This window comes from Capra hircus, chromosome 3 (assembly GCF_001704415.2).
Source record: "Capra hircus breed San Clemente chromosome 3, ASM170441v1, whole genome shotgun sequence".
NCBI lineage: Eukaryota > Metazoa > Chordata > Mammalia > Artiodactyla > Bovidae > Capra > Capra hircus.
The window spans coordinates 101,093,613-101,118,324 of NC_030810.1; the positions used below are offsets into that span (position 1 = coordinate 101,093,613).

At 46.5% G+C, this 24,712-nt stretch overlaps 1 protein-coding gene across 1 annotated transcript; it reads left to right on the plus strand.

Moving 5' to 3' along the window:
• On the plus strand, positions 1,678-9,732 carry RIIAD1 (regulatory subunit of type II PKA R-subunit (RIIa) domain containing 1). Its single transcript, XM_005677589.3, has 5 exons — positions 1,678-1,788; positions 2,287-2,363; positions 7,762-7,808; positions 8,905-9,031; positions 9,614-9,732. The coding sequence occupies exons 1-4, from the start codon at positions 1,705-1,707 to the stop codon at positions 8,973-8,975; spliced, it is 279 nt and encodes a 92-aa protein (XP_005677646.1). The 5' UTR covers positions 1,678-1,704; the 3' UTR covers positions 8,976-9,031; positions 9,614-9,732.

The following is a 24,712-nucleotide window of genomic DNA, read 5'->3' on the forward strand; positions in this document are numbered from 1 at the left end:
ACCAACTGCCTTTCCCCTCCTGTGTATCATTGGGAGTGGGAGACATGGTTTAGAATTTATAAGGAGCAGTTAATCTACACAAGAAAGTCAGTCCAAGATGAGAAACTTTTGGCAAGATGTCCTCAGGTCCCGTCCAGCATTTTTAGTCTGAGAATGTTCCTTCCTTTGTAGAACTCAGTTCATTCCTTGCTACAGGGTGCTTTCATGTTTTGTTAAGAACCCAAGACTTCAGTGTCAAGTGTCTATAGGACAGATGGAGGGGTTTGACTTCTGGGCCAGTGGAAAGGGAAGAAGCCTAGATTCTCCTATACTACTACTAAGGCTTTAAGTGAGAGGGTCAGGAACCAAATTTTGGGAGATTCTGCCGTGAGGAATCCCTTTTCCAGTTTCGCTCTTTTTTTGTTCAGTCACTCACTCTTGCCCAACTCTTTGTGACCCCATAGACAGCAGCACGCCAGGTTTCCCTGTCCTTCACCATTTCCAAGAGCTTGCTCAAACTCATGTCCATTGAGTTGGTGATGCCATCCAAACATCTCATCCTCTGTCATGCCCTTCTCTTCCTGCCTTCAATCTTTCCCAGCATCAGGGTCTTTGCCAATGAGTTAGTTCTTCCAATCAGGTGGCCAGAGTATCAGAGCTTCAGCTTCAGCATCAGTCCTCCCAGTGAATATTCAGGACCGATTTCTTTTACGATTGACTGGTTTGATCTCCTTGCAGTTCAAGGGACTCTGAAGAGTCTTCTCCAACACCACAGTTCAAAAGCATCAATTCTTTGGTGCTCAGCCTTCTTTATGGTCCAGCTCTCACATCCATACATGACTACTGAAAAACCATAGCTTTGACTAGATGGACCTTTGTCAGCAAAGTAATGTCTCTGCTTTTTAAGGTTTGTCATAGCTTTTCTTCCAAGGAGCAAGCATCTTTTAATTTCATGGCTGCAGTCACCATCTGCAGTGATTTTGGAACTCAAGGAAATAAAGCCTGTCACTGTTTCCATTGTTTCCTCATCTATTTGCCATGAAGTGTTGGGACCAGATGTCATGATCTTAGTTTTTGGAATGTTGAGTTTTAAGCCAGCTTTTTCACTCTTCTCTTTTACCTTCATCAAGAGTCTTTGGTTCTTTTTTTGCTTTCTGCCATAAGGGTGGTGTCATCTGCATATCTGAGGTTATTGATATTTCTCCCGGCAATCTTGATTCCAGCTTGTGCTTCATCTAGTCCAGCATTTCTCATGATGTACTCTGCATATAAGCAGGGTGACAATATATAGCCTTGAGGTACTCCTTTCCCAGTTTGGAACCCATCCGTTGTTCCATGTCCAGTTCTAACTGTTGCTTCTTGACCTGCATACAAGTTTCACAGGAGGCAGGTAAGGTGGTCTGGTATTCCCATCTCTTTAAGAATTTTCCACAGTTGTCTTTCCAGCTTTGCTCTGAAGCTAAAGAAAAAACTATTCGAGGTTGGGTGGGGTCAAGAAGAAGGGCTCATTTTCACACAGAGTCAAGCTGGAAATCCAGTCTCCAAATCTGGGGAAGGGGGTCCTTTAGAGTCCCACCAGAGCTTACTCAGTGACTTCAGAATGGCCCCCTCATTGCTTCTTTCAGCCCCGCCCCCTGCTGGAGAGGGCCGGGCTTGAGGGCGGGGCCAGGCTGTGGGCGGGTCCTCACCTGCGGTGCCTCTCGTCTCCTTGACAACCGCGACAAGATGGCGAACCTGACGGGTGCGATTAAGGGGCTGTACCCCGAAACACTGAGCCCAGAGCAGCTGGAGAAGCTGCGCGGCTTCAAGGTGGGTGCGGTCCCAACTCCCGCCTCCATCGGAGTGCAGCTCCTCCGCGGGTGAGGGCCGGGCCCCAGAGAGAAGGGACTCGGGAGCCTGTGCCCAGATAAAGGGCGGAAGGCTGGGAGGTGGGGACACCTCCGGCGGACCCCTGGCTTCTAGGTCCTTGAACAGATCCTGGCAGGCGCTTGAAAGTGCAAAAAGAACTAAAATAGGAATGAACCAGAAAAATGGACCGAATTGACTGCCGGATACTTTAACTTAGATACAGACAAGAACTTCCCAACGGTAGAGACCCGACTTTAGTTAAGGCGCCTAAGCCTGAGCCTGAGACAGCACTGGAGATGTTATAATCTGTAAAAAGAGAGAAGGCTTAACTGTTCAAAATATCCTGGGAAGAAACCCGGGTTAAGGGAGCCCCTTGTTTCCCCCAGCCCTCTGCACCTCCACCTGGAACCCTGAAATCTTTCTCTTCATGAAGGGTGAACTTTTGCTCTTGTCCCCCAGATTCAAACTCGGATTACTAATGAAAAGTACCTTAGGACCCACAAAGAAGTGGAATTGCTCATAAGTGGTTTCTTCAGGTAGGTGGTTTTCCAAACTGGCCTTGAGTAAATAGGGTAAATTTTTACCAAATCTCATTGGGGATACATGAGTGTGAGTCACCTCCTCTTTGTTTAAACACTGCTTATTGCTTCCTTTAGGGTCTGAAGATTAGAAAATATCCCAAGCTCGAATGTTTTCTAATGCTGGGGCCTGTGACACCCAGGATTTTCTTGTTATTTCTAGAGGCTTCCTTCAGTTATCTCAAAAATATTAATATGCATTCATTTTAGCTGTGAGGATAAATATATACCTTCTGACACTTGGAAGAAGGAATTTGGCATTGAGAAACTCAGCAGACAGCTACTGGGTGTAAAACACTATTCTCCACAGTGGTATTAAACAAGATCATTAGAACTTAAAAAAAAAAAATTACGGATGTCTGGCCTTTCAGATGTACCAGAGAACATTGTTGTAGAAAGACTCCAAGGGTTGGAAGCCACTCCCCTGTAAGTCCTGGGGAAAAGAAAACCATTTTCCACCATATCTTGGAGAACTTTTCCCTTCCCCCACACTGCTTTTCAGCATGGCATTTGCTTGAATGGAAAATTTTCCTAATGGGATGAAAAGCAAGGAACTGAAGGGGGGTGGAAATCATGGTGCATCAATGGATGGAAACAATAGAGCTATCTTAAAAATACTGGCTACAGACAGATAGACAAGATTTAAATAATAATGGCTTCCATATCCAGGCACTGCGTTGGTTTCCTCCATTAGCAGTTATCACACTGTAGTGTAATCGCATTGTCCATCTTTTGTCTCTCTCCCTGGACCAAAGCTCGAAGCTGGTGGAGCCATGGTTTTGTCCCCAGGGCCCACACAGTGTATGGCAAATTGGTACATTTGTGCTGATTCTCCCAGCAGGTCTACAAAGATAATTTATTATCAGTTGCATTTTACACATGAGGTACTTTCCCCAGGTGCGGAACCAGGATCCAAACCCCTGGTTTTTGCACTGTGTTTCACTGTAAAAGCTGGGAGCCAGAAGTTGTGCTGTCCTTTGTCTTTTTAAAGATTTTTTTTTTTGCTCTTACTGGAGTGCATGCAGGATCTTAAGTTCCCTGACTAGGAATCGAACTCAAACTTGAGCCCCCTTTTGCAGAAGTGTGGTAACCATTGGACTACCAGGAAAGTCCCTGTCTTTTTAAAAGTAGGCCTAGATGGGTGTCTGGAGAAGGCAACAGCAACCCACTCCACTACTCTTTGCCTAGAGAATCCCATGGACAGAGGAGCCTGGTAGGCTGCAGTCCGTGGGGTCGCTAAGTCGGGCAGGACTTCACTTTCACTTTTCACTTTCATGCACTGGAGAAGGAAATGGCAACCCACTCCAGTGTTCTTGCCTGGAGAATCCCAGGGACGGGGGAGCCTGGTGGGCTGCCATCTATGGGGTCACACAGAGTTGGACACGACTGAAGCGACTTAGCAGCAGCAGCAGCAGCAGCAGCAGCACCAGAGGGGTGTCTTTCTTCATGCTTCATTGTTCTTCATATTTTAGCCATTTGTCCAAATGGCAGTGGAGTCTCAGAGGGCAGATAGGGGAAGGGGAACGGGCAAATGGAAACCTATCTGTAAAGTTTGGTTTTATTTCGGCTAGGGGTAAGGCTTGGCCAAAAGATCGATTAGGGGTCCTCTGGCAGTGTGAGCCCTGGGGATCGGGCCATCACTTTCTGTACCTTTTCTTCTAAAGGGAGATAAAGGAAGACATCTATCCTGTCCTGGGGAGCTCACAATCCAAGTTAGAAATGATTCCAGCATGGAGATTGGGAATAGATGGTAAAACCTGAAATATCTCACTATTTGCAATGTTCACAGACAAAAGGATTAAAAGCAGCGGGGGTGGTGAATGAAGAGGGCATTGTTTTAATCACATGGCAGGAATGGCCCTGCTTCTCTGCCCAGGAACAGTTTTCAGGAGTAGCCTGGCATCTGCAAGGACAGCCCCAGGCAATTTTCCCTCTCCTTCCTTATTATCCCCCTCTTGGGCCAGGTAGGCCATAAGGCCTCTCCTTTTGCTGTCCCTCAAGCTCCTCTCATGAAATCCTCCTGGCCCCTTTTAGGCCTTTCTCTTTCTGGGATGGAGGTGGGAGGAAAGGAGAAGTGTTTGAAGTTTGAGGGTTTGTTTTCAGGGCTTGTGTGTGTGTGTGTGTGTGTGTGTGTGTGTGTGTGTGTGTGTGTGATTGTTATTTCCTTTGGATGGTACCAGAATGAATGAGAATCAGCCTGTCATCAGCCCTGGATGCTTCTGATGGTCCTTCCTATGAGAAAAGAGGAAGGGAGAAGAGGGGACAGAGTCCCGGGCGGCGTGCCTGTCCTCACCTGTCTGCAGGTCTCTGCTGTAGGCTCACTGCAAGCCATGAGAAGCCCTACAGTGTTTTTGCTGGGAAACTGGCTCCCCAGATCCTAACAATTTATGGCCATTCAGCCACAGCTTTCTGGTCTGTACTTATATATACAGTGTACGGAACTCTTCCTACCTTGAATTTGGGAACTGAAAAATGGAAGGAGTAGGGATCTAACCTATTTTTAGGAACCCAGAGATCTCAGGTTTTAGGCTGGAGATAGGAAACAAAGTGTGACATTGTAGGAAGGCTTTACTAGGTGTTTCTGTAAACAGCCAGGCAGATGAATCTTCCAAAACCATGGCACCAATCATATCATTTCTTGGCTGGAAAAATCTGCAGTGGGTCCACAATATCGCCTTAAAAAATTCTATTGAAATATAAAATACAAAAAAAGTGGCATGAACTTTCACAAGCTGAGAATACACATGGTGCTAGTGTCCAGATTAAGAACTAGAATCTGACCAGCACCTCAGACCCTTTGTGGCCCCTTCCAGTCACTTCCTCCAAAAAGTTAGTCAGTATCCTGACTTCTGGAGAAGGCAATGGCACCCCACTCCAGTACTCTTGCCTGGAAAATCCCATGGACGGAGGAGCCTGGTAGGCTGCAGTCCATGGGTTGCTAGGAGTCGGACACAACTGAAGTGACTTAGCAGCAGCATCCTGACTTCTAATTGCTCAGATTCATATTGCCTTTCTAGGAGAAGGCAATGGCACCCCACTCCAGTACTCCTGCCTGGAAAATCCCATGGACAGAGGAGCCTGGTAGGCTGTAGTCCATGGGGTCGCTGAGGGTTGGACACGACTGAGCGACTTCACTTTGATTTTTCACTTTCATGCACTGGAGAAGGAAATGGCAACCCACTCCAATGTTCTTGCCTGGAGAATCCCAGGGATGGGGGAGCCTGGTGGGCTGCTGTCTATGGGGTCGCACAGAGTCGGACACGACTGAAGTGACTTAGCAGTGACTTAGCATATTGCCTTTCTGTGTCCTTTGAAAGTGAAATGAAAGTCGCTCAGTCGTGTCTGACTCTGTGCGACCCCATGGACTATATAGGGATTCTCCAGGCCAGAATACTGAAGTGGGTAGCCTTTCCCTTCTCCAGGGAGTCTTTCCAACCCAGGGATTGAACCCAAGTCTCCCACATTGCAGGTTGATTCTTTACCAGCTGAGCCACAAGGGAAGCAAAAGAATGCTGGAGTGGGTAGCCTATCCCTTCTCCAGGGGATCTTCCTGACCCAGGAATCAAACCAGGTCCTCCTGCATTGCAGGCGGATTCTTTACCACCTGAGAGATGAGGGAAGTCCTCTGTGTCCTTTATATAAATGGAATTCCACAGTATGTGCTCCTTTGTGCCTGGTTCTTTTGCTCAGCAATATCTTGTAGCCCCTCCATTCTCCTTGCTATATAGCGTTCCACGGTGGCACTTTACCACACTTTGTTTATCCATTCCCGTCGTCTCTTTTGGGCTTCCCTGGTGGCTCAGACGGTAAAGAATCTGCCTGCAATATAGGAGCCCCAGGTTCAATCCCTGGATCAGGAAGATCCCCTGGAGAAGGAAATGGCAACCCACTCCAGTGTTCTTGCCTGGAGAATCCCCAGGAGCAGAGGAGCCTGGCAGGCTGTGGTCCATGGGGTCATAAGGAGTTGGACATGATGAGTGACTAACAACATCATCTCTTGAACTGAGTAGAAATGTCTCTCCCTGGCCTTTAAGGCCCTCCATACCAGGCCCTCCTTCACTTTCCTCTATTTCCTGCACGTGCCCCCACTCTAGCCAGACTGGACCCCTCTGGTTGCTTCACTGAGTGCTCTTCTAGACACTGGGGAAACAAAAGTGGAGATGGCCCGGTTCCTATCCTAGAGGAGTTCACTGTCCATAGAATGTGAGCTGTTCCCTTGACTTTCCAGACCTTTGCTCCTGCTGCTTCCTTGTTCTGGAAGGCTCTTGTCCCTCAGCCTTTGTCCCATGTGTACCTCAAGGGTTCTCAAACGCCAGATGTTGTGTGATGACTTGGGGGGTCTTGTTTGAGGAGGCTGCCCTCTCTCCTCTGATCGTTCAGCACACTATTCCGAACCCTCCTGTAGCACTACCTGGAGGTTACTTGGCATTTTGGGAACTTACCCATTTCCTTGTGCTTGACTGTCCTTTTTTTGAGATGGGGCTGTATTTATCTTTTTAAAATCAACCCCTCATATCTTATATAGTGACTTACACCTAATTTGTGCTCAGCAGTTCTCAAGTTGAATTGAAGGAAAAGAAGGGAAGCGAAATTGTTGAAACTTGGAAGGCAGGGGCCTCCTGGGCAGGCAGGGCAGCTGTGGCCACGAGGCTATGTTGCAGAACCCTGGCCTTGGAGCCACACGACCCGGGGCGCCTCTCCTTTATTTACTTGCTTTATGAACTTGGGCAGTGGTCAACCTTTTGAAAGCTAGGCTCCTTCCTGTGTAAAACGGGGCACAGTCATTGCTGTCTCACGGGGTTGGAGAGTGAGGTAATATTTGTGGACCTGCTTTATGAGCCATAAAACTCCGTGGGATGTGAGGCAGTTTCAGCTTCCCAGTGGACTGGCGCTGCGGGTGTCGTCACAGCGTCCACGGGCCTGCCGGACCAGCAGCTGCCTCACGTCTGTCTGCTCCGCTTTGTTTCCCGTGCTCTCTCGCCCCACCCATGGCAATTTCTGGTTGCTCTTCCTCAGAAGGTTGTGGGTGGCACACCTGTCCCCCCACACGTGAGAACCTCAGGGACGAGGCAGCGAGCTCTTCAGCCCTGGCCTGGCCTTGGTTTTGTGAAATGATTGTCGAGTGAATGGCAAGCTTCACTTGGCTACAGCACTCGCTGTCTCGTGAGCTGAGCATTCCCTAGGCTCCTTGCTTCTGGCCCTGGATCCTGACTTGAAGGAGAATCACACTGGAAAGGGTCCTTGGCAGGAGGCCTCTGGCTCTCTCCCCGCGACGACAGGTGTGTCTCAGGCCAGCAGCCGACAGACAGGTCAGGACCTGCTTTACCTCCACCCCATACCCCTTGTTGTTTTCCAGAGAAATATTTTTGAAAAGACCAGACAACATTCCCGAATTTGCCGCAGGTGAGTAAGGCAGCATCCATTTTGGGTGAGTGATCAACACGCACCAGGAGTGTTCCTGTGAACCGCGACTTGGACGAGGCAGAGCCTGGGCTACCACATCACCTGATGTCTCCCAAGGGAGCTTTCTTCAAAACGCTCTTTCCTCCATCATTTCCTCAGAAGGAGGACAGATAAGAAATGAGGCAGAACTTCCTGGTGGTAAAGATGGTTAAGAATGTTGCGATTCCCAAAGGGACAGACAGGCAGCTCTTTTCCCGGGAATCTTAAAGCAGGGTTCTCAGCCGGGTCTGTGCATTAAAGTCACCTGGGGAGCTTTTAAAAATACCGATGCCCCGGCACCCCTCCCCCGGGTTTTATTTAATTAGTCTGGGGCGGGGCCTGGCAGTCACTGTTTTAAAGGCTCCCCAGGTGATTCTAATGGGCTCCACTGCCCTGAGAGGGCTTGAGGTCAATGGTATTTAAAGGGAAGGGGCTAGGCCGACTGATTTCTCAGGTCCTTTTAGCCCTGGGAGTCCGTTACAGCCTCACAAGGTTTCTGATTGAGTCTAAGTACGTCTTTGCTGCCACAGCAGATGCTGCCTCTGATTCACATTATGCCGGGTGTATAAAAATCCTCCTTTGTCGTCATCCTGCGAGAGCCTGGCCCTCCTTGGAGAGGATATTCTCAGAGAGGGCGTGACGTCTCAGACAGGAGCCGGCAGGCCGAGTGGAGACAAGAATAACAGTTGGTATTTATTTGGGCCCCAAGATGGGCCTGGAGCAGAAAGCCAGAGACTCATCAACCCTCTGACGGCTTCCTGTGCGTCAGCAAGCTGATAAGCCAGTGGCAGGGTGGTGTGGTGGGGACCGGGGCCACCCCGTGTCCCCCTTCCCAGGAACACTGGAGCTGGAGGCTCAGAAGTGCTGGGGGTCAGGGCAGTGCTGATGGTGACCCTGGAATTTGCTGTGACACCTCATATCACATCGTAAAGCTGGACCACAGGAACAGTCCTGCCAAGACAGAGCCATCCTAACTTTTTAGCAGAGTGAGCTGTCTCTCTCCTCATCTGCTTCCCCTTGGGTTTAGATGATTTCTTCTTTTTGATTCTCATCCCAGACTATTTCACGGATCCAAGACTTCCCAACAAGATTCACATGCAGCTAATTAAGGAGAAGAAAGCGGCTTAATTAGCAAAATCACGATGCTCAGCTGTTGAGAGAGACCAGAAAGAATCCAGCCTCTGGTGGGTGTTAACCTCACTTACAGACAGAGGCTTCTTCACTCCTGTGAAAATAAGCACTGGCTCCTCGGCCTGGGGTGTGAAAGAAACCAAACAGTCTGCAGAGAAGTTTGTGCAAGTGTTGAGTTTTCCTGACACTACCTTGGGGAATTAGGGGCTGTGAAGAGAGGCCCAGGGTTTGTCTGGCATATCTGTGGCAGAGACATCCGTCTTCTTAATCTAGTGACGTGGTTGAGGAGAGTGGAAGTTGGAGTAGTTCTGGAGGAAAGAGGGAGGCAGGGAAGCGGGGGTGGGATCTGTTGCCGCAGGCTTCCTGTGAGCTCCTGTAGTGGCCTTTTCCTTGTGTCCTTGGTGGTGGGAGTGGAAGGGCTTCCCCACTGCTTCTGGAAGGGGTGGAGCCGCTTCCCTCTCAGCATTTGGATAAAATGAGATCACCCCCGCCCGTCAAACCAGGCTACCCTGTGAGGGCCAGCACATATTTTCCAGGCAGGCTTTCTGCAATGATGTGGAAGGTTGGGATTTTTAAATGTGAGGTGGGAAGAAGCCGCACTCCTGATTTAGCAGCACCATTTCTTTTTTTTGCAGGGTCACCTGAAAGCCAGAGAGCTCTGCTGCCCTCAGTGTGGGTTTCCAGGCTGCCCTGGGCTTCGCCTGCTGTTGCAAAGGCTTTTAAAGATACTCATTAAAAGCAGACCTTCCTGTGCTCTCTGCTTTATTTCAATCAGGAGGAGGAAGACATCCTCCATGGGAGGCTGCTCTACCCCTCCTCTGACCTGGGAGGTAGCAGGGCCTCTTTCTGTGTCCATGGCAGAGGCCTCTCAGCTCAGCCAGTGGGCTGGTTCATGTGCCTTAGCCCCGTGTGCTCCCTGCCCCTCCAGACCCTCCCTCCCAAGGCCAAGACTGGAAAAAAGGACAGTGGCGAGTATCTGGAGAGGACCACAGCTGCCCGTGGTGGTACTCAAACAAGCGGAGTCCATGCTTCTGAGTTGGCTTTTGTTTTTTATCTCACCTCCGGGGTTACTGTACCGAGAGTACAGGTGATGATTAACTTTTATTTCCATAGAAGCAATAATCAGGAATTGGGTTGGAAGAACAGCAAGAGTGAATGAGATTAGACATAGAAAATCCACTCAGGCTTATGCATAAGAGTGAGGGACTCAGAGGTGGTGGACTTTGTTTTGGGGGATTTTTAGGAACAAGCTGCCCAGCCATTTCGTTTTGAGTGTTAGAGGCAGGAGAGCGGGCCAGCTGTCCCTGTGGAGTCCTTTCTGGGCCCAGCAGGCGGGAAAGTTTTGCACGTATGTGTCTCTGTCTCTGGCCTCCACACATACTAGCTCCACTGTAGGAAGGACCTCTCACTCGTGACACGTGTCAGCTTCACCACGGTTACAGAAACACCGAATAGTAATAATACAGACCAAAGCTGCATCTTCATTTGCCTTGTCTCTGCTGTCTTGTCCCCAGCTACTATCACCTGAAGTAGTAGCAAAGGCAACCAAATGGGGCAGTTAGAGAACTGTTGGTCTTCCCTGGTGGCTTAGAGGGTAAAGAATCTGCTTGTAAGGCGAGAGACCTGGATTTGATCCCTGCTTGGGAAGATCCTCTGGAGAAGGGAATGGCTACCCACTCCAGTATTCTTGTGTGGAGAATTCCTAGAGGAGCCTGGGCTACAGACCATGGGGTCACAAACAGTTGGACATGACTGACGGACTAACACAGAACTATTAAAACTGCAAATAATAGGCTATGTGATAGGAACCTGAGGAGTTATTTTAAGTGCTTTCAGAATCACAGTTCAGCAGCCATAGATCTGATAATGAGCTATCCCTGTTTAGAAAATCCAAACGAAGCCATCAGCCAAACACACATCCACTAAGGACCCCTGATGCGAAGTGTTCCATCAGACATTCTTGGAGCCTTCTGTGGGAGAAGAGACGTGCAGCAATGTGAAGAGAGAGCAGAGTGTTTTGCAGGGTGCTCGAATGATGATTTAATACTGTGACAGTACAACGGCCCCTGCTTGGGGAGTTTCCTGGTAAGAAGAAATGCATTCCACTGAAAATACATTTGAAAGCCTTTCTGAGTGAAGAATGCACTTAACACAGGTCGTCGTGTGAGACTATGTCTAGGTCCTGGGGGTAAGGCGGCAAGTGTCCCTCCCTGCAACGGCTCAGGGCCTGGGAGACTGGCCGCTTTACTCCCCAAACCTCAGCTGTCTACCTATCTCACCTTTTAGATCGAAAACTCCACCAGGGCAGAGGGACCACACCTAAAAGGCGATCTTGTTCACTGTTGAGCCTCTGACTTCCTATCACTGTGTCTGAATACAGGTGTTCAGTGTCCGTTTGTGGAGAGAATGAATGCTGGTATGATAGAGTGACCAATCCCACTGTGTACCTACGATGGTAGCAGGGGCGTCATGCCCGAGGCGGCAGAAGAAAGAACACCCGGCCTGCCTGTGGAGTGAGGGAGGCCTCAGGGAAGCTGGCCTGTGATGGGTAAGGGGGTTTGCCAGGCAGACGTGAGGGAAGAGGCCTGGGGCAGTCAGGGTATCTCGGCGCTTCTGTTCTGCTCAGCAGGGTGCTGGGGCCTGCTGATGCTCATCAGCCCTTCCTTCCTTGCTTCCAAAGCAGAAGAGGGCAAAAGAGGAGGGGAGGGGAGTAGCTTTGGCTCAGTCCCAAAGCAGTGTCTTCTGGCCCTTTCCTCCCTGACTCATTCTCCACATATCCCAGCTAGAATGATCTTTTAAGAAACTTAAATAAGTGTTACTTTCTTGCCTAAAACCCTTTGATGGTCTTCCATGCACTTAAAATCCAGATGCGTTTCCCAGGACTACAAAGCTTCACAAGTCCCTCCACCTTCTAACACGTCTCCCCTCTGCTCCCCTCCTGCCTCACTGGGCTCCAGCCACACCAATTGTTCCTCTCCTCCTCGAACACACCAAGGTTGTTCCCACTGTAAGGCCTTGGACCTCTGCCTGGATTTCTCTCCCGCAGAACCTCATAGAGCTACCGATGCAAGCTGGGGTGCTTTGTGCTGGAGGGAAGAGTCTGCTAAACAGGCAGGCCACGCTTTCCTCATGGAGGGCAGCTGCCAGAGCTGGCTCAGGGGCCACCCCTCTGCGGCTCCCCCCACGGTCACAGGAAAAGCAGGAGGACCTGGAAGGGACTTGCTGGTGGTACTTGCCTGTCTTTTCAGAAAAGCTCCCTCTTGAAGGATGGCTGGGAAACAGGGTTTAGCTAGTGAACACTGCCCTCAGTAGCTTCTTGTCACTTCCTCAGAGAGTCTTCTCCTGGGGATCCAACTGAAGTAGCCTCCCCCAGACATTTAAAAGTCTTTAATTAAGAAAGTATCACATCACTTTGTTTTCTTTTCAGCACCTTCCACTGTCTGATAGTATCTTGTTGGCTCATTTTCTTGCTATTGTTTGTGGCCCAGGAATGTGAGCCCCAGGGGAGCAGGCCTTGTCTGTTGTGCTCCTCACTCCAAGGCCAGCACCCGCAGCACTTGCTTGGATGGGTGGATGGTGGTTAGAAGCCTGACTATGTACCATGAAGGCTTGACTGAGGCAGTGGCATGGAAAGAAATGAGTCCTAGTTGTCTTTAGGGGGAGGAGTTGCCTGGGCTTATGATTTGAATGGGGTGGAGTTATAAGGGAGGGTGGTGGATTCTAGACTGAATCTAGAATTTACTTATGCCGAAGGGCTGTATAAGGGGCAAAGGAAATGGGGAGATGGATTTATTTTTTGGCTGTGCTGTGTGGCTTATGGGATCTCAGTTCCCTTGCTAGGGATTGAACTCGGGCCATGGCAGAGAAAGTGCTGAATCCTAACCATTAGGCCACCAGGGAACTCCCCAGGAGATGAATTAAGACCAAAAGGTTTCCACCGATGTGTAACTGGGTCATGGCTAATACTGATGGTTAGCTTCAGATGGGGTTGACAGGAGTTTGACTGCAGTGGACATAGTAGCGACTGTGAGCTGAAGATGAGGAAGTGGATGCATGCTCCCTATGGACACGACCTTCTAGGAACGTGGCTGGGAGGAGATGGAGGAAGCGCAGTAGGTGGAGAGGCAGCGTCAAGAATGGGCTTTTGTAACGGGAGATGCTGAGCATCCGGGGATCTGACGTCTTTCATTGCTGCAGGTCTGTTTTAGGCTAAAAAATGTTTGGAGCATCTTGGAAACGTCAGATGGGCCCTGACATCCAGAAGTAATGGGGCCTAATGGGCAGGCCTGACTTTGCCATCATGTGACCCAGAGCGAACTCCGTGTGTTTTCTCATCCTCATAATTGGAGCAGAAGCTCTCATGGGCTTGCTCTCCTCACCGGGTGGGAAAGCTGGGCTGGGCCCAAAAGCCTGGGCTCTCGTCTCACTGGATGGGCCTCTGCTGCCCTCTCCTGGGTGAGACGCCACTCTGAGAATCCCCGCTCCAGGCCCAAGTAGTGAGCAAGAGGAAGAGGAGCTGGGCTAGGAGTTGGGAGCATGTTCACACATTCCCAGATCCCTATAATAGAAAGTTTTTCAGAAGTTGCAAAATCCAGGGCCTTATCTCCAGCAGAGATGCTTCATGAGCTCCTTTGACATCTCCTTAAAAGTGTCAGAATGAAAGGTTGCAAGTTTGATTATTCATTTATTTGTTCACTTATTCACTATTCTACAAATATTGCTGCTGCTGCTGCTAAGTCGCTTCAGTCGTGTCCGACTCTGCAACCCCACAGACAGCAGCCCACCAGGCTCCCCCATCCCTGGGATTCTCCAGGCAAGAACACTGGAGTGGGTTCAACAAATACTAGGGTATATTATCAGGATGCAAAGTTTTGGAAATAAGACACACTCTTTCCTCAAGGAACCCGTAGTCTAGAGAGTGTCCATGGATTCGTGGATAATTAGAATCCGTTTCAAAAGTGAAATGATAAGAGAAAAGGGCAAGCCGTTGCAAGGGCACAGGAAGGGGTACCTTGGCCAGAAAACATTTCCCAGCATGTGGAGCTAAATGCTAACATGATCAGGAATCGACAGGCACCAAGTTGCTGCCCAATATCACATCTCCCCAGTATTAAATCTGAAGGGCAAGTCTTGTGTCTTCCAAGCAGACTTCTTCCCTCACTCTTATCTCTGTGCTTAACAGTCTTGTGAGCCCTCAGTTTTCCATGTCTGTAAACAGTGGGACGTGCTACTAGATTTGACCTCTGAGCACCGTTGTCATCATGAATCTGAGTCCTATGGATGCTAACACTTGCTTTTTAAAAACAACTTGGGAGCATGCTAGCACATTCATTATAGACATACAAACCCAGAAAATTTTCAGCATCCTTGGGAGGCTTCTGCTTTACCAGAAAGAACCACACGTGCTTTGCATACAGTAGCTTTTTACTAAATGCTTGTTGAAAAAAAAACAGGCTGTTGGCACTGATAAAGTGTTCCTGTTGTCCCCTTGGGTTGCTGAGTTTCTTCATCTATAAGGGGGATAACATGCCTCTTGTGGACTTGTGTGGGGTGCTGTTACACTTGCGGGCAGCATGCCCATCGTGGGGCTCTGTAGATAGCAGTGCTTGTTGCAGTGAGGTGGTAAATTTAACCTGGGTCAGGGCATAGTTACTGAGAAGAGTCTCCATGGGAAGAGGGAGTCAACTAAAATTAAATGCAAGTTGATATGTTGGCGTTTAGGGCTATTTGTGGGAGACTGAAGACTCACAGCTTTCTGGAGAAAGCTTTTTCAAGGCCCAACACAACAGCAGTAGTCATACTTTGGACTCATCTCACACAGTCCCCAGGTGGCTTGGAATCGAAGGTCCTTCAGGAGCAGGACTTCACAAAGTAGCCTATACTTTGGTCATTGAGCTGGAGAAGTGACAGCATAGAGCACTCAAAGAATTACAGCAGTAAGTGCATCTCTGGGAACTGGAAGAACAAAATCCCAATAGTTGTCTGGTAGCTGTACTCAGTTCAATTGCTTAGTTGTATCCAACTCTTTGCGACCCCATGAACTGCAGCATGACAGGGTTCCCTCTCCATCAACAACTCCCGGAGCTTGCTCAAACTCATGTCCATCCAGTCAGTGGCCATGCAGTCATCTCATCCTCTGTCGTCCCCTTCTCCTCCTGCCTTCAATCTTTCCCAGCATCAGGCTCTTTTCCAATGAGTCAGTTCTTCACATCAGTTGGCCAAAGTATTGCAGTTTCAGCTTCAGCATCAGTCTTTCCAATGAATATTCAGGACTGATTTCCTTTACAACTGCCTGGTTTGATCTTGCACTCCAAGGGACTCTCAAGAGTCTTCTCCAATGCCACAGTTCAAAAGCATCAGTTTTTCAGTGCTCAACTTTCTTTTATAGTCCAACTCTTCACATCCATACATGACTACTGGAAAAACCATAGCTTTGACTAGATAGACCTTTGTTGGTAAACTAGTATCTCTGCTTTTTAATATGCTGTCTAAGTTGGTCATAGCTTTTCTTCCAAGGAGCAAGCATCTTTTAATTTCATGGCTGCAGTCACCATCTGCAGTGATTTTGGAGCTCAAGGAAATAAAGTCTGTCACTGTTTCCATTGTTACCCCATCTATTTGCCATAAAGTGATGGGACCGGATGGCAAGATCTTCGTTTTCTGAATGTTGAGTTTTAAGCCAACTTTTTCACTCTCCTCTTTCACTTTCATCAAGAAGCTCTTCAGTTGCTCTTCGCTTTCTACCATTAGGGTGGTGTCATCTGCATATCTGAGGTTATTGATACTTCTCCTGTCAATCTTGATTTCAGCTTGTGCTTCATACAGCCAGCATTTCACATGATATACTCTGCATATAAGTTAAATAAGGTTTATTGACTACCCCAAAGCCTTTGACTGTGTGGATTACAAGAAACTGTGGAAAATTCTGAAAGAGATGGGAATACCAGACTACCTAACCTGCCTTCTGAGAAATCTGTGTGCAGGTCAAGAAGCAACAGTTAGAACTGGACATGGAATAACGGACTCGTTCAAAATTGGGAATGGAGTACGACAGGGCTGTATATTGTCACCCTGCTTATTCAACTTATATGCAGAATACATCATCTGAAATGCCAGGATGGATGAAGCACAAGTTGGAATCAAGATTGACAGGAGAAATATCAATAACCTCAGATATGCAGATGACACTACCCTTATGGCAGAAAGCAAAGAAGAACTAAAGAGCTTCTTGATGAAAGTGAAAGAGAGTGAAAAAGTTGGCTTCAAACTCAACAATCAGAAAACAAAGATCACGGCATCTGATCCCATCACTTCATGGCAAGTAGATGGGGGAACAATGGAAACAGTGACAAACTTTATTTTGGGGGCTCCAAAATCACTGCAGATGGTGACTGTAGCCATGAAATTAAAAGATGCTTACTCCTTGGAAGAAAAGCTATGACCAACCTAGAAAGCATATTAAAAAGTAGAGGCATTACTTTGCAAACAAAGGTCTATCTAGTCAAAGCTATGGTTTTTCCAGTAGTCATGTATGGATGTGAGAGTTGGACTATAAAGAAAGCTGAGTGCTGAAAGAATTGATGCTTTCAACTGTGGTGTTGGAGAAGACTCTTGAGAGTCCCTTGGACTGCAAGGAGATCCAACCAGTCCATCCTAAAGGAAATCAGTCCTGAATATTCATTGGAAAGACTGATGCTGAAGCTGAAACTCCAATAATTTGGCCAACTGATGCGAAGAACTGACTCATTGGAAAACAGTCTGATGCTAGGAAAGATTGAAGGCAGGAGGAGAAGGGGACGACAGAGGATGAGTGGTTGGATGGCATCACCGATCCAATGGAGATGAGTTTGAGTAAATTCCGGGAGTTGGTGATGGACAGGGAGGCCTGCTGTGCTGTAGTCCATGGGATCGCAATGAGTTGGACATGACTGAGTGACTGAACTGAACTGATGTACTCTTTTCCCGATTTGGAACCAGTCTGTTGTTCCAAGTCCAGTTCTAACTGTTGCTTCTTGACCTGGATATGGATTTCTCAGGAGGCAGGTCAGGTGGTCTGGTATTGCCATCTCTTTCAGAATTTTCCACAGTTTCTTGTGATCCACACAGTCAAAGTTTTTGGCATAGTCAATAAAGCAGAAATAGATGTTTTTCTGGAACTCTTGCTTTTTTGATGACCAGCAGATGTTGGCAATTTGATCTCTGGTTCCTCTGCCTTTTCTAAAACCAGCTTGAACATCTGGAAGTTTATGGTTCACGTATTGGTGAAGCCTGGCTTGGAGAATTTTGAGCATTACTTTACTAGCATGTGAGATGAGTGCAATTGTGTGGTAGTTTGAGCATTCTTTGGCATTGCCTTTCTTTGGAATTGGAATGAAAACTGACCTTTTCCAGTCCTGTGGCTACTACTGACTTTTCCAAATTTGCTAGCATATTGAGTGCAGCACTTTCACAGCATCATCTTTCAGGATTTGAAATAGCTCAACTGGAATTCCATCACCTCCACTAGCTTTGTTCGTAGTGATGCTTCCTAAGGCCCGCTTGACTTCACATTCCAGGATGTCTGGCTCTAGGTGAGTGATCACACCATTGTGGTTATCTGGGTCTTGAAGATCTTTTTTGTACAGTTCTTCTGTGTATTCTTGCCACCTCTTCTTAATATCTTCTGCTTCTGTTAGGTCCATACCATTTCTGTCCTTTATCGAGCCCATCTTTGCGTGAAATGTTCCCTTAGTATCTCTACTTTTCTTGAAGAGATCTCTAGTGTTTCCCATTCTATTGTTTTCCTCTATTTCTTTGCATTGATCGCTAAGGAAGGCTTTCTTATCTCTTCTTGCTATTCTTTGGAACTCTGCATTCAGATGGGTATGTTTCCTGTCAACAGTGAGGAAAGCTAGCTGTAGGGTACCTCAGGTAAGATGCACCTGAGAACGAAAGCTGATGGAAAGAGGCTAAATGGGTTACTGTGTTTTGTTTCCACACTTCAGAGAAATGAAAACTAGATGCCAAAGGGAAGGACTGAATCATAGAATTTCTTCAAGTAGAAATTGCTTTAGAGATCAGCCAGTCCAGTGTTATTTCACAGATGGAGAGACTTATCCCCACACGACAGTGTGGCACAGGGGCTGGCCCTCTCCTGATTTAAAATCGAATGTGATTTCAGTATTTCACACTGGAAAAAACTACCTAGACTTGTTTAGCTTGGAGAACAATAACTAGATGATCGTTCAGGAGCAAGGACGTGCTGTGTGTCCATGGATAATTAACTTACTCTAACTGTAGGTGAGGTCAAAATCCATTCATTTATCAACAGACATTTTGAGCGTGTGCCAGCTCTCTCTCTCATTCAAGGTCACTTCCGTCTCCATGCTTTTCATTTTTCAGTTCTTGCACTAGATGTTATGGGAAGACCTATCAATTGTAAAGAAAGGTAGCTCACCCCTTAGAGAGAAGGCAAGATTCACAGTGTATTTTTTTTTTTTTTTTCAGCTGAGGCACGTGGAATTAGTTCTCTAACCAGGGAGCAAACCTGCTCCCTATGCAGTAGAAGCATGGAGGCTTAACCATTGAACCACCAGGGGAGTCCCCAGCATGTAGTCTTCTGTGTCCAGCTTATTTCGCGTAGCCTATATTTAAATCTATCTGTATTCATTCGTTTGTTCCTTTATCTGCTGGATAGTAGTCCCTTCTTTATGCCCAGTTGATGGCCATTTGGGTTACTTCCATTTGGGGAAATAAAGCTTTGATGAACATTAAATTAATATTATTAATAACTTTTCATTTCTCCTTAGTAAATATCTAGGAATGGGACTGCTGAGTTAAATGGTAAGGGTATATTTAACATAGTAAAGAATTGCCAAGTTCTTTTTCATAGTGGCTACCCCATATATATTGTGGCTCAGCAGGTAAAGAATCTGGTGCAATGCAGGAGACCTGGATTTGATCCTTGGGTTGGGAAGATCCCCTGGAGAGGGGAAGGGCTACCCACTGCAGTATTCTGGCCTGGAGAATGCCATGGACTGTATAGTCCATGGGGTCGCAAAGAGTCAGACACGACTGAGTGACTTCACTTACCCCGTTTTACATTCCTCCCAACATTGTATGACCAGTTTCTCTGTATCCTCACCAGCATTTGGTATTCTCACAATTTTTTACTTGAACCATTCTGATAGGTGCATGGTAATATTTCCTTGCGGTTTTCATTTGCATTTCTCTGGCTGACTGTGTTGAACAGCTTTTCATGTGCTTCCTGTCCCTCATTATTTCCTTTCTAGTTTAGTGAAATATATGTTTATGTCTTGCCCATTTTCTGACTGGGTGCCTGTGTCTTTTTTTTTTTAAACTGAGAGCTAGTTTATTTAGCTATGTAGATAGATGGTTTGCAAACATTGTTTCCTTGTAGTCTGTCTTTTCATTCTCTTCACATGAGCTTTCAGAGGAGCACACATTTTTAACATTGATGAGATCCAAATTCTTGATTTTTCCTTTTATAGAGCATGTTTTTATTGTCAAATTTAAGAACTCTTTGTCTAATCCTAGATCTTAAAGATTTTCTCCTTTAAAAAAAGTTCTATAATTTTACAATTTACATTTAAGTCTGTGGCCATTTTGAGTTGATGTTTGAATAAGGCGTTACACTTAGGTTGAATTTCGTTTTTGGCCTATGCCTGTATAATTGCTCCAGCATCATTTGTTGAAAAAGCTATCTTTCCTCCATTGAGTTGCTTTGGTATCTTTGTCAAAAAAAAGGGAGTAGAACATATCTGTGTGTGTCTGTTTCTGAGAGCCTCATATTTTTCCTCTTTTTGATATGTCTGTCTCTCCACCTACAATACACAGCATTGATTATTGTCGTTATATATTAATAATAAAGTTGGATAGATGATTTATTACACTTCATTGGTTTTGTTTCTAAAATTATTTTAGTCCTAGTTCCTTTGCCTTCCATATAAATTTTGAAACAATACGATATTTGTCAACAAAAAATGTTAGGATTTTGATAGTAAATTTCATTAAACCTGCATATCAATTTGGGGGGAAGAATTGACACCTTTACTAAGTTGAGTCTTCTGATATATGAACATAGGATGTCTCCATTTATTTAGATCTTTATTTCAATGACATTGTATAGTTTGTATTTGTATTCGTTTTGTTATTTATACCTAAGCATGTTTTGAGCGATGATAAATAGTATTTTTAATTTTGGTGTCCACATGGGGGTGTGTGTGTATTAATGCATTGTTGATCAGAGACATTAATACATGTTTTGTTACCCAAATGTTATTGACTGGAGACATCTCAATATTCACTTACATGATAATTTGCTGGCCACAGGCATTAGTTTCTGAAGAAATCCCCCAGTCAATAATGTGTTAATTTGCTTCTAGGAGGTTTCTTGTAGGTTCACTAAGATTTTCTATGTAGAAAATTTTGCATCTGCAAATGGGGACAGTTTTACTTTTTCTTTGCAAATCTGTATGCCTTTTTATTGCCCTTTCTTGCCTTATTGCACTGTCTAGAACCACTAGCACAATTTTGAATAAGAGGGATGAGAGCAGATATACTTGCTTTGTTCCCGATTTTAGGAGAAAAGCACGCACTGAGACTTTCAGCATTGAGTGTAGTGTTAGCTGTAGGCTTTGTAGGTGTTCTCGTCAAGCTTTAGAGATTTCCGAATTCCTATTTTCCTGAGTCTTTCTTTTTTTTGTAATCACGAGTGGGTGTTGAATTTTGTCAATATATGGGCTCAAAGGTTTTTGCTTTTTTGGTGGTGGGGGAGAAGGGGACACTTTAAAATTACTTCAGTTCAGTTCAGTCGCTCAATCGTGTCCAACTCTTTGCGACCCCATGAATCTCAGCACGCCAGGCCTCCCTGTTCATCACCATCTCCCGGAGTTCACTCAGACTCACGTCCATCGAGTCCGTGATGCCATCCAGCCATCTCATCCTCAGTCGTTCCCTTCTCCTCCTGCCCCTAATCCCTCCCAGCATCAGAGTCTTTTCCAATGAGTCAGCTCTTCTCATGAGGTGGCCAAAGTACTGGAGTTTCAGCTTTAGCATCATTCCTTCCAAAGAACACCCAGGGCTGATCTCCTTCAGAATGGACTGGTTGGATCTCCTTGCAGTCCAAGGGACACTGAAGAGTCTTCTCCAACACCACAGTTCAAAAGCATCAATTCTTTGGTACTCAGCCTTCTTCACAGTCCAACTCTCACATCCATACACAACCACTGGAAAAACCATAGCCTTGACTAGACGGACCTTAGTCAGCAAAGTAATGTCTCTGCTTTTGAATATACTATCTAGGTTGGTCATAACTTTTCTTCCAAGGAGTAAGCGTCTTTTAATTTCATGGCTGCAATCACCATCTGCAGTGATTTTGGAGCCCCCCAAAATAAAGTCAGCCACTATTTCCACTGTTTCCCCATCTATTTGCCATGAAGTGATCGGACCGGATGCCATGATCTTCGTTTTCTGAATGTTGAGCTTTAAGCCAACTTTTTCACTCTCCTCTTTCACTTTCATCAAGAGGCTTCTTAGGTCCTCTTCACTTTCTGCCATAAGGGTGGTGTCATCTGCATATCTGAGGTTATTGATATTTCTCTCGGCAGTCTTGATTCCAGCTTGTGTTTCTTCCAGTCCAGCGTTTCTCATGATGTACCCTGCATAGAAGTTAAATAAGCAGGGTGACAATATACAGCCTTGATGTACTCCTTTTCCTATTTGGAACCAGTCAGTTTTTCCATGTCCAGTTCTAACTGTTGCTTCCTGACCTGCATACAGGTTTCTCAAGAGGCAGGTCAGGTGGTCTGGTATTCCCATCTCTTTCAGAATTTTCCACAGTTTCTTGTGATCCACACAGTCCAAGGCTTTGGCATAGTCAATAAAGCAGAAATAGATGTTTTTCTGGAACTCTCTTGCTTTTTCCATCATCCAGTGGATGTTGGCAATTTGATCTCTGGTCCCTCTGCCTTTTCTAAAACCAGCTTGAACGTCAGGGAGTTCACGGTTCACGTATTGCTGAAGCCTGGCTTGGAGAATTTTGAGCATGGCTTTACTAGCATGTGAGATGAGTGCAATTGTGCAGTAGTTTGAGCATTCTTTGGCATCGCTTTTCCTTGGAATTGGAATGAAAACTGACCTTTGAGGTCCTAAGATGGCGGAGGAATAGGATGGGAAGAGCACTTTCTCCCTCACAAATTCCTCAAAAGAACATTTCAACGCTGAGCAAACTCCACAAAACAACTTCTGTAGGCTGGCAGAGGACATCAACCAACCAGAAAAGTAGACCATTGTCTTCAAAAACAGGTAGGAAAAAATATAAAAGACGAAAAAGGAGACAAAGGACGTGGGGAGGGAGCTCCGTCCCGGGAGGGGAATTTTAAGAAGAGAGGTTTCCAAGCACCAGGAAACACTCTCCCTGCCGAGTCTGTGGCGAGCCTTGGAAACACAGAGGGCAACATAACAGGAAGGGAAAAATAAATAAATAATTAAAACCAAGAGATTGCAAGCCCAACAGTAACTCCCCCAGTGGAAAAGCAGCACAGACGCCTGCATCCGCCACAAGCTAGTGGGGGCAGGGCAGGGAAGCGCGGGAGGCGGGGGCTGCAGTGCTTTGTGAGAATCGGGCAGGAACGCCCCACGCGCAACCAGAACGATCTAACTTGGGCTAGCAAACCAGACTGTGGGATAGCTACCACGCGAAAAGCTCGAACATAAGACACCGCCAGGACCGAGCACAGAACAAAGGATGGAACGGAAAAAGCCGGCTGCAGACCATCCCCCGACAGGGAAAGGCAGCCAGAGCTGTAAGGACTGGAAAGGGGCAATCGCAGACCCGGAGAGACTTTACCTACCTAACTGCAAGCAGGCTCCTTTGCTAAGACTTCTGGGGGTGCTGGACAGTCACCATCTGCCTCACAAGGGGCTCCAGCTGGTCCACCCAGAAAGCTGAGCAGCAAAGCGGCAGAAAAGGTCGACAAGTCCGCAGGCGATCGCGCTCGCCAAACTCCTGAGCTACTCGGACTTGGGAAGGGCACAAAGCGCAGTCCCAACCGAATCTGTGCCTCTCAGGGCTACCTGAGCGCCGAACCTGAGCGGCTTGGACCGGGGAAGTGCACGCAGCCTAGGGCCGGCCTCAGACGGTTCCCGGCTGAGCATCGTAGAGCCGGAGCGGTTTGTGCACCTCGAGAAGGGACAGGTCCAGCGGGGCTGAGACACTGTGTGCACACGACAGCGCTATTTGTTTGCAGCATCCCCCCTCCCCACAGCGTGACTGAACTAGTGAGCCTAAAAAACCAGCATAAAGAAGAAGTTAAACAGAGGGAACATCCTTGGAAGTGACCCTACACTGCCCACAACATCAGAGAAGGGCCAGATATATTCTCACTATTTTTAAAATCATTCCCTTTTTTTTTTCTAACTTTTTAAAAAATAGTTAAGTCTTCTATTTCTCCTCTAATTTTTATTTTTATAACCTATTATTACTATTAAAAAAAAACAATTCTTTTTTTTTTTTTTTTAGGCAAACACCATATATAGTCTTTGGGTGGTTATTGGTGTTTTTTTTTTTTTTAAATAATTCTTGTGGCTTTTTTTTTCTTTTCTTTTTTCCTTTTTCCTTCTGCTTCTTTTCTTTAATATTGTATTTTTGAAAATCCAACCTCTACTCTAAATTTTTAATCTTTACTCTTTGGTTTTTGTTGTCAATTTTGTACATTTAAAAACCCAAACTTCACTACCCAATTTTACCTGAGAGCGAGATTACTGGCTTGACCACTCTCTTCTCCTTTGGACTCTCCTTTTTCTCCACCAGGTGGCCTCTGTCTCTTTTCTCCCCCATCTCTTCTCTGTCCAACTCTGTGAATCTCTGTGTGTTCCAGACGGTGGAGAACACCTAAGGAACTGGTTACTGGCAGGATTTGTCTCTCTCCTTCTCATTCCTCTCTCTTATCCTCCTGGCCACCTCTGTCTACTTCCTCCCTCTCCTCTTCCCTGTATAACTCCGTAAATACCTCTGAGCAGTTCAGACTATGGAACACACGTAAGGAAGTGACTACTGGCTAGCTTGCTCTCTCCTCTTTTGATCTCACCGCATCTCATTCCAGTCAACTCTAACTACCCCCTCCCTCTTCTCTTCTCCTTGTAACTCAGTGAACCTCTCTGAGTGTCCCTCAATGTGGAGAAACTTTTCATCTTTAACCTAGATGTTTTATCATCGGTGCTGTATAGATGGAGAAGTCTAGAGGCTACTGTAAAAATAAAACTAAAAACCAGAAGCAGGAGGCTTAAGTCCAAAGCCTGAAAACATCAGAGAACTCCTGAATTCAGGGAACATTAAGCAATAGGAGCTCATCAAATGCCTCCATACCTACACTGAAACCGAGCTCCACCCAAGGACCAACAAGTTCCAGAACAAGACATACCATGCAAATTCTCCAGCAACACAGGAACACACCCCTGAGCTTCAATATACAGGCAGCTCAAAGTTACTCCAACACCTTTGACATCTCATAACCCATTACTGGTCACTCCACTGCACTCCAGAGAGAAGAAACCCAGATCCACCCACCAGAACTCCAACACAAGCCTCCCTAACCAGGAAACCAAACCACTGATACAACCCCACCCACAGTGAGGAAGCTCCATAATAAAGAGAACTCCACAAATTACCAGAATATAAAAAGGCCACCCCAAACGCAGCAAGATGAAGAGACAGAGGAATACTCAGCAGGTAA